The sequence below is a fragment of the Phymastichus coffea genome, unplaced genomic scaffold, assembly GCF_024137745.1.
Source record: "Phymastichus coffea isolate CEN01 unplaced genomic scaffold, Cenicafe_Pcof_1.1 PCOF00152, whole genome shotgun sequence".
NCBI lineage: Eukaryota > Metazoa > Arthropoda > Insecta > Hymenoptera > Eulophidae > Phymastichus > Phymastichus coffea.
In genome coordinates, this window is record NW_026706963.1 from 149,425 (window position 1) to 159,278 (window position 9,854).

At 43.0% G+C, this 9,854-nt stretch overlaps 1 protein-coding gene across 1 annotated transcript; it reads left to right on the top strand.

The window, feature by feature from the left end:
* The first annotated feature begins 1,382 nt into the window (after positions 1 to 1,382).
* On the top strand, positions 1,383 to 6,821 carry LOC131672510 (uncharacterized). The gene is made up of 14 exons (XM_058949774.1): positions 1,383 to 1,661; positions 1,797 to 2,126; positions 2,185 to 2,396; positions 2,679 to 2,778; positions 2,885 to 2,992; positions 3,058 to 3,213; positions 3,278 to 3,325; positions 4,673 to 5,023; positions 5,160 to 5,489; positions 5,548 to 5,759; positions 5,912 to 6,011; positions 6,156 to 6,263; positions 6,330 to 6,485; positions 6,550 to 6,821. The coding sequence occupies exons 1-14, from the start codon at positions 1,419 to 1,421 to the stop codon at positions 6,604 to 6,606; spliced, it is 2,511 nt and encodes an 836-aa protein (XP_058805757.1). The 5' UTR covers positions 1,383 to 1,418; the 3' UTR covers positions 6,607 to 6,821.
* Positions 6,822 to 9,854: the final 3,033 nt, after the last annotated feature.

A 9,854-nucleotide genomic window follows, 5' to 3' on the forward strand; every position in this document is an offset into this window, starting at 1 on the left:
TGTATTTCAAAGGCGAAAAAAATAGCTAGTCATCATCTGTATCGTCAGAAAGAAGTTTGAAAAACAGAAAAAAAGAGATAAATAAGTCATGTGATGTGGCGGCTTAGCGGGTAGAAAACAAGGCTCCCACGTAGAAAGATTAGGGATGATTCTCAGTGAGTATCAATGGCCTTTTCTAAATCAACTAAAGCAAATCGAAAATATTGGCGTTCTCCAACTATCTATAAGGGGCTTTACGTCAGCGAACTAGATGCGAAAACGAATAATGTCTATTACGCGATAGTCTCATGCTTTTAGGGGGTTCAGAGGTGGGATACAAATGCAAAAAGGGATGTTGAGAAGTAACAGAAAAACTTCCGATACTATGTCAGCGAAAATAACAACATAATATAGAAGCTATTTGTTGCCATAGCAGTAAATAATTTTATAAAACGTAAACAAAAAAATATATCTACTATGAAAAAGTAATATTGCAATATTTTTTATATCATACTTTATTTTTTCGAAAAATATACGGTAACCTATTGATTGTAACTACAGAAACTATGCGATGTTATGTATTTGTATATTTTGATTAAAAAAGATTATACGACAAGGATATCATTTCGCTTGACTGTTTTCCAAGAGCTAAATTTTATCTTACCATCCTTTTTGAAAGCGAAGTTTGATTCGGATGATCTTTTCAACGAAGCGGCTTTGAATTGTATTCTTCGTTTCATATAAAGTATCACTAATTACTGAGCTACTCTTGAAAGTTTTACTATTCAGAAATTAAATGTCTAAAACGATAAGTGTAAGTTGAATAAAAATATTTTTTCAATTTTGTTAAAAATATCTTTTCACATAATAATTCATCATATAATATAAAATATAATTATTTTAAAAAGTGAAAAATAAGAATAGTTTGCATATGCTGACAAGCAAAGGAAGAAATTAGAGTAACATATCGACTTACGTGATTGCTCGCTTTATTTATCCCGAGAGTAAGTTTTACATAAATGGAGATTCATAAACAATAAAACAAACTACTGACTGTATATGATGAAATATTTCTCGAAGTACTGCACGTAGGAAGATCTATATTAGTCGATTATATCAACAATAATAGTATGAAACATTGAGTTAGGTAATAAAAAAAAACTGGAAAATGCTGAAACAAGTTTTCATCAGTGCTTCCTGATACATTCAACTTGTATCGAAACTAGAAGTGCACTAAGAGCGAGCGGTCTGTCGACTTCAGGTAAATAACAAAAATTAGCCAAACAAAGGTTGTATGATAAGTGTAGTACTTTGCATTGCCAATGAGGAGAGGGTCGAGCATACGGTGTTTCGAGCGGCAGTCGTCTCCGCGCATCCGACCAACTCGATCGATCAAGCTTCTCTATACACTGTTGCCCAGCCAGTGTCAAGGAACAACAATGTCGAGAGAGAAGAGGAGGCGAGAAGCACTAGAGGTGGACGAGAGCGAGACGACCGAGAACTACGAATACGCGGTGAAGATCATGCGGAGGTTGCTGCAATCGGTAGGCATGTGGCCAGTCACTTCGCCCACCTACCCCAACTTCCTGCGCTTATTCTTGATTGCGGCGGTGTGCTTTCTGCTCGCGTTCTACATGATACCAGGAGTGTTGCACACGCTTCTTGTGGTGAAGGGCTTTCGAGTAAGATTGCGCAGCAAATGTCTAGCGCTTCATTGAGTCTTTTCGTCCGTCATCGTTTATATTGACGTCCGCTCGCGCGAACGACTTCGACACTCCGCTGCTAATAACGTGAATCGTCCGACGGTCTTTCCGTAGGCGCGAACACGTAACCTCGGTCCTCTAGCATTTGGCTTAACGAACCTCATCAAATTCGGAATCCTGGTACTGAGGAAAAAAGATTTTCGCGAGTGCTTAAACTGGTTGTCCACCGACTGGCGAATGACGAGGAAGCGCGTGGAGAACGAGCTGATGCTTGCGAGCGCCAGGACGGGGGTGACGTTCACGACGATGTGCGCGTCATTTATGTTGATCAGCGGTATGTCGTACAGCAGTGTCTTCAGCTTCATACAGGATCGCACCATCATCAACAACGTCTCCTACAAGGCCTTCGCCTATCCAGCTCATTTCGTGTTTTTCGACCCCCAGGTGAGTGCATCGCTGCGCACATTCGGGCGAAGCCAACCAGAGCTTGCTCTTTTTCCAGGACCACTTCTACAAAATATACGTGATACAGTCGATGTGTGGTATGGCAGCGTTCACGACCACGGCCGCCGTGGCGAGCATCGCCTCCGCGATCACCATGCACGTATGCGGCCAGATATCCGTCATATCTTACATGCTTCACAATCTCGCCAGCGGCACTTTCAACAGGGAGATTTTTCGCTACATCGTGGACAAGCATCTTCGCGCGTTAAGGTGAGCCGATCGAAGAAAAGCGCCTTTGGAAAATCTTTCAATCGATATAGTCTTCTCGGGCGTCGCAGCTGGCACTTTGTACGCGTGCAACGTAACGTGCTTCACAAGGACGGAAATAAAGATAATTATTGCGAAGCAGCAGGCTTTGCAGCGTTGATCAATACAGCAATTTCATTCTATCCATCGCATAAATTTCTTACTCATAAAATGATAGCATTTAAGTTATTGCACTACGATACGTTAGGTACTACTACATACGATGACTCGCAAATAATTTTATAGACTCGCTAATAAATTGGAGAATTTGCTGAGCGGCATATGTTTGGTAGAGTTTATGGGCTGTTGCTTTCAAATCTGCGTCTTGGGATATTACACCATTACGGTCAGATATACCGATTAATATTATGCCAATAAATGTTGAAATTTCAAGGAATCATGACAATTTTACCATCTAAGAGATGATGCGCTAATAGCAGCAACGTTTGCAGGAGTTTTCAGTGCGCAACTTGGGGCCGTACACTTATTGCTTTCTGGTCGCCTCATTTACATTCGATATTTTCACATTCTGCTACATCGGGGAACAGCTGTCCGAGCAGGTAGGCTGCGTGCAGCGAGCTTCATTTATAAATAACCGAAGGGCTCATCGAAAATGTGATTGCAGTGCAACAACGTTGGAAATGTCGTGTACAATATCGACTGGTATTGCCTATCTCCTGCGGACACTCGGGGCCTTCTCATGATAATTATGTCGGCCAATCGTCCTGTGGTCCTGACAGCCGGAAAAATGGCCATTCTTTCGATGCGCAGCTTCTCAACCGTGAGTTGGTTTACGTGAAAAGCTGTGCTTTAACGATCAGCCGCTTGTGACTTTACTGTTATAGGTTTTGAAAGCATCCATGTCGTACTTGAATATGCTTCGGACTGTGAGTGCCAATTAAATCGGTTGCCCGATTCATACAAATGGAACGCCTATATTTTACAACACTACTAAAACGAGACTTCTTGTCGCAAGGCAAGTTATTCTCTCACCGATTAATGGCTTCAATTATTTTTCAAGTTATATGAAATTAGCTTATCGAATGGTACAATAGATATTTTAAGTGTACAACTGGCATGTTTTTTTCCTAGAACCAAGTTATTGCCTAGGCATCAATTTTTCTTTCATTAGCGTTGCAATTTTCGTTACTAACAAATGCAATGTCGTAAATGTAGGTGATTTGTACTATTATAAATGAATCATATCAGACTAAATTCTATACATTTGTAAAAATAGTATATTTATGAATATATTAATATCTATGAAACGTCCAACTGTCTCCAAAAATTACTGTAATAATGATTATCTACTCTTTATCTACAGATTTTTTAAAAAAACGGTAATATAAAAATAAGTAAATTTCTAAAATATTACACTAAATAGGTTCTATTGATTTATCCTTATTATCATTGAAGTGCATTAAATTTAACTGTTAGATTACGTATATTACATCGAATAGCATTGTGAAAACATTGCGCTCGAAAAAATCTATAATTATTTGGTTCTATTAAGTATAAGATTTCTAAATTTATATGTTTGATGTTGCACCACCTCCCTACAATACTTAAACAAAGCAACTTTTGATCAAATCATTGACAGCAACAAATTAATGAAAAAATTTATAAATACTTATTTTAAAAATCGAGTTATTCTATTACGCAAATCGAGATATTAAAGATTGCTGATACTCAAATTCATGACTTTATCAATGCTTATTACTGCCCGTGATATAAAAAAACATTTCTAGATATGAAAACATTGAAAAAATCGATGAAACGTAAAGCTGATTATAAATACTAACGAAGAAACCAGTCGATTAAAGCGGAATATTGATATTCGTTTACTTGTTCTCTATCGACGATCAGTTTATCAGTACTCATTTGCAGTCTGGCAATGGAAAGTGATAACGACAGCACCGCATTTCCAACGGTTTACGGTGAAACATTTCAATGATAGCACAGCGATGGTCCTTTCATCTATGTACATCGTCTATTATTTATACAAATTTGGTCTCCAATCGGCGGACGCAATGCGTATAATATTGAAATACACGATTGAACGGAGTAAAGCTCGCAAAGTCGCTAAGCCAAGTTGTCATCGGTATTCAATACATCCAACTGGCGTTAAACCTAGAAGCGAACTGAGACCGAATGTCATGACGAATTCACGTAAACGATCCAAATGAGCCCATTAGGGGTTTTGTAATGAGCGCGCTACTTTGCATAGGCAATGAGAAAAGGGTCGAGCTTGCAATGTTTCAAGCGTCAGTCGTCTCCCCGCATCTGGCCAACTCTCATCGATCAAGCTTCTCTATACAGTGTTGCCCAGCCAGTGTCAAGGAACAACAATGTCGAGAGAGATGAGGAGGCGAGAAGCACTAGAGGTGGACGAGAGCGAGACGACCGAGAACTACGAATACGCGGTGAAGATCATGCGGAGGTTGCTGCAATCGGTAGGCATGTGGCCAGTCACTTCGCCCACCTACCCCAACTTCCTGCGCTTATTCTTGATTGCGGCGGTGTGCTTTCTGCTCGCGTTCTACATGATACCAGGAGTGTTGCACACGTTTGTTGCGGTGAAGAGCTTTACAGTAAGATTGCGCAGCAAATTGTCTAGCGCTTCATTGAGTCTTTTCGGCCGTCATCGTTTATATTGACGTCCGCTCGCGCGAACGACTGCGACGCTCCGCTGATAATAATGTGAATCGTCCGACGGTCTTTCCGTAGGCGCGAACACGCAACCTCGCCCCACTTTCTTTTGGCTTGATGAACATCATCAAATTCGCAATTCTGGTACGACGGAGAACCGATCTACGCGAGTGCTTAGACTGGTTGTTGTACGACTGGTGCAACACGAAGATACGCATTGAAAACGAGCTGATGCTCGCGAGCGCCAGGACGGGAGTGACGTTCACGACGGCGTGCGTGTCGTTCATGTTCATCAGCGGTATGACGTACAGCAGTGGGTACAGCTTCATACAGGAGCGGCCCGTTGTCAACAACGTCACCTTAAGGGTTATCGCCTATCCAGCTCATTTCATGATTTTCGACCCCCAGGTGAGTGCATCGCTGCGCACATTCGGACGAAGCCCACCAGAGCTTGCTCTTTTTCCAGGACCACTTCTACAAAATATACCTGATACAGTCGATGTGCGGTTTGGCCGCGTTCACCACCACCTCCGCCGTGGCGAGCATCGCAATTGCGATCACCATGCACGTATGCGGCCAGATATCCGTCATATCTCACTTGCTTCATAATCTCGCCAGCGGCACTTTCGACAAAGAAATTTTTCAGTATATCCTGGACAAACATCTTCGTGCGTTAAGGTAAGCCCAACCAAGAGAGGCAGTCAGTTTCTCGTGCGTATACAAGTAACGTAAACAACGTTATGACGTAGCAGGCACTTTGAAGCTTTCTGATGTTGTTACTGATAAGGTACGATCAGCCAAGTGATATTATACGACGATTGCTTTTACAGTTTGGCTAATAAATTGGAGAGCTTGCTGTGCGGCATATGCTTGGTGGAGGTTGCGGGATGTTGTTTTATAATCTGCACCGTGGGATATTATCTTATCACGGTCAGATATACCGATTAATTTAATTTGCCAATAAATGTTCAAATGTCAAGGCATCCTGAAAATTTACCAACGAACGTGGTGAAACATTTCTATGCTAGGATTTTCGGTGATTCGAGATTGCTCTAATAGCAGTAACGTTTGCAGGAGTTTACGGGTAGCAACTACGGGCCATATATTTATTGCTTATTGCTAGTAACATTCACATTCGATATTTTCACGTTCTGCTACATCGGGGAACAGCTTTCCGAGCAGGTAGATTTCGCGCAGCGAGCTTTCATTTCAAAATAATCGAAGCGCTCATCGAACACGTGATTGCAGTGCAGCAACGTTGGAACTATTGTGTACAATATCGACTGGTATTACCTATCTCCTGCGGACACTCGGGCTCTTATCATGATGATTCTATCGGCGAATCGTCCAGTGGTCCTGACAGCCGGTAAAATGACCATTCTCTCGATGCGCAGCTTCACAAACGTGAGTTGTCTTATGCGAAAAGCTGTACTTCAAAGATGAGCCGCTTGCAACTTTATTATTGTAGGTTATGAAAGCTGCATTATCTTACTTGAACATGCTTCGGGCTGTAGGCGTCCGTTAAATCGACTGTCCGAATAATATAACTGTAACATGTGTATTTTACGTCACGATCTTCGGCTCAGCCTTTTAGTTATTGTTCAAGCATAACACTCATTTATAAAATGATAGATTATATATTTTCAATATAAAATTTACGTATTTATTCTCCGGGGCTAAGTTATTGCCCAGGCAATTTTATTACATTATTGTTACAACTTTGGTTATTACCAAGATTAATGTCGTAAATGTACATTGTTTATGTGATAATAAATAAATCACATTACTCTAAATGCCTATGAAATCTTGAAAATAAGTATTATAAGTACGAATGAATATTTATTAAACGTACAGTTTCATTTCACAGTTAGGATCATTATAGTAGAACTTTGTACGCCATTATAGTGTCGATTGATTCATGCAAATTTTGCGATCGCTCGTTTAATGGCATCAATATTTGCAGGAGTTTGACTTCCACAATTCCGGGTCGTACACGTATCTCACGCTGATGATGTCGTTTGTATACCACGTGTTGGCCCGCTGCGACGTCGAAGAACAGCTGTTCGAGCAGGCAAAGAATTGATTAGCGTAATTACGCGGACAGTGTCGCGGAGGAAGGTCACGTGTTCGTTGAAATTTCAGTGCGGTGGCTTTGGAAATGTAGTTGACGACGTCGACTGGACCCATTCGTTGGCAAAGGATGCTCGGAGTCACGGTGCAGTAGATTTAATGGCGGCCAAACTGGCCATTCTCTCTGTGCGCAGCTTCTCGAGCGTAAATGTTTGCAACGCGCACGGGCTGCGCGTCGACAAGTCATATCGTTTACAAATTTATTGTCGCAGGTGAAAGCGCCTCGGCCTGTCACGATTTCATAAATCGCTCATTCGACTTATCACCATCACTTTTTCCACGATACTCTAGCTCACGTTTGCGCGAACGGTTGATTTCCATCATAAAACACCCATCATCGCCCATCTCGTGTGCTTAAAAACTTCAGCAACTGTCGTACATACTCATGCGCCGATCACACGTGACACTGTTTTATTTAAAAAAGACACCACATCCGAGTCCTACGAAAATATAATAATCTAATATTCCACAAGTTGATTTTACTTTTCCGCATTATTGTCGTTATGAATCGATGACAATTATTGAGTACACGTTCTTCTCATTGCAAAGAAGCCACTTAAATAATTATATTTAAACATTTATTTTACTAACGTGCACACGCGCGCGCGCATACACGCGGATACGAATGGAAGAACATCAAGACAATGCTGTCTATCGCTTATAAACAATCCGCAAATAAACCAATGACAAACAAATGACAATTTTGTTCGGAAGGCGTTCAAACACTCGATGTAAAATGCTCTGCGATCTAGGCGAGCGATCAAAAACGTCAACGCATTCAGAAGAAGTACTCGGGCGACGTGTTTGAGAAGAGATCGGAGTCAAGCTTCAGTCAACAGACAAGCACCGAGTCTCTCTCTATCTCCAAAGGTGAAACCTGTCCTGGATCGGCTAGCCACTCTCTTCGGCAATACGTCGACATCACGCTTAGCCAGGCAATTCCAACGGAGACTTCGAGCCGCGACTACGCCACAAGGCTTATTAAGATCGGCCCACTGCTGAAGGTAGTCCCGAGACTTTGTACGTTGTTGTAAGTAAGGCTTGTGATAAGTACCATTATCAATTTCTCCAAGCGACATTCTTAATTTTGAACAGTCTATTTTCGACAAATCGTCTTCCAGCTTCAGTTGCAACTCTTGCCCCCCCCCCCCCCCCTCCCATTGCCAATAACTTTCTCACAATATGCATTTTTACACAAGGTACGCTGCACTTCGCTCGTATTATATGATTTATTCAAATAACTGTATCTCTATGAAAACGATAATTACGCGGTGATGTTGGTTTAGGTTGCTAACTTATTTAATCGGCTTGTTTCAACTTTATCACCTGACACAACCAAATGGACAATAGATTCACTTTTACGGTTTGACTATTTCTATTTGAATTGAACGGCATATACTCGCTATTCGTTGCCTGCAGTGGAGCATCACAGTGCCCCGCGACCTCTCCGATGACACGATCCTCTTGAAGCTCGTGGCGCGTTTGCGACGAGGACGCTCTTACGAAATTGACCGCGGCTAGAGCGAGAAAAGCGTTAACGCTCCTTTGAGAATACCTACCCGGCCGCGCGCGCGATACCATCGTCGCCGCTAACCCTCTCGTGATTCACGCCCCAAATAGGCAATGATTCGCGCGCGGAGCAGCGACCGAATATTCTAATGATAGCAATGATCGAAGCCCACCTTTTGCCTCTCGGCGCGCGTGACTCATCCCTCGCTTACGTAAAGCCCGTCGCCGAGCTGGATCGGGCCGCGTTATCACGCGCGCGCGAGATAAAGCGCGACGCTCCCGCGTATATAGAAAGCTCGCGGCTGGCCCGCGCGTCCTCCGCAGTCCCGGTGCAGTGCGCAACCATGTCGGGCGGATACTACAACGGCCAGCAGCAGGTCAACACGGCGCCGCAGTACATGCACCAGGTCTACGGCCACGGCCACGGCCACGGCCACGGCTGCGTGCCGACGGAGGAGTATCTGAGGCAGCCGGCCACGTCGCCCTACCCTAGCGCGCCCACGTCGATGCCCGAGCCGCCCGTGGTGGTAAGGATGACGGAGGTACCCGCGCAGCAGCCCAGCGTCATCGTCATGCAGCCTCCTCCCCCGCCGCGCCACCACGACTGCTGCACGCTCATGTGCAGGTGCGTCGACTGGCTGTTCACCAGGATACTGCACTTCGTGCTCACGCTCATCGTCCTCGCCGTCATCATCGGCCTGGCTGTTTGGCTCTTCACCAAATATCGCAAGCATTGACGGCTCGAGCTAGTCCTCATAGATGTATCTATACATTCGTCGTTGCGTTGCCTTCGCGAGTCACCAAACAAGTTCTAGGAAATCAAGTATGACGCGTTGCAAATGCTTGCACATAGGAGCCATTGTGGGCGCGTGTGTTACTATGCGTTTACGATATAAGTACCCTATTTTATCGTGCATTATGTATGTGTATATATATGTGTGTCTGCGTGTGTGTGTGTGTGTATGTGTGTATCAGTAATAATAAATTATATTGATTTACAAAAACTACCGCTGAATTGTTAATTTACTCAAAGATACCAGAAAAAATGGGTTTTACATTTGAAGGTGGATGAAAAGAAAATAACTGTTTTTAAAAAATTGATAAGATCGTCGACTCGATACTTACCTAATTGCG

What these genes read in the sequence shown, in the direction of transcription:
- LOC131672510 (XM_058949774.1), top strand. Translation starts at nt 1,419, where the DNA reads ATGTCGAGAGAGAAGAGGAGGCGAGAAGCACTAGAGGTGGACGAGAGC. An exon ending in AAGCATCTTCGCGCGTTAAG is followed by an intron (nt 2,397 to 2,678) that starts GTGAGCCGATCG and finishes ATAATTTTATAG; the next exon opens with ACTCGCTAATAAATTGGAGA. An exon ending in AAACATCTTCGTGCGTTAAG is followed by an intron (nt 5,760 to 5,911) that starts GTAAGCCCAACC and finishes TTGCTTTTACAG; the next exon opens with TTTGGCTAATAAATTGGAGA.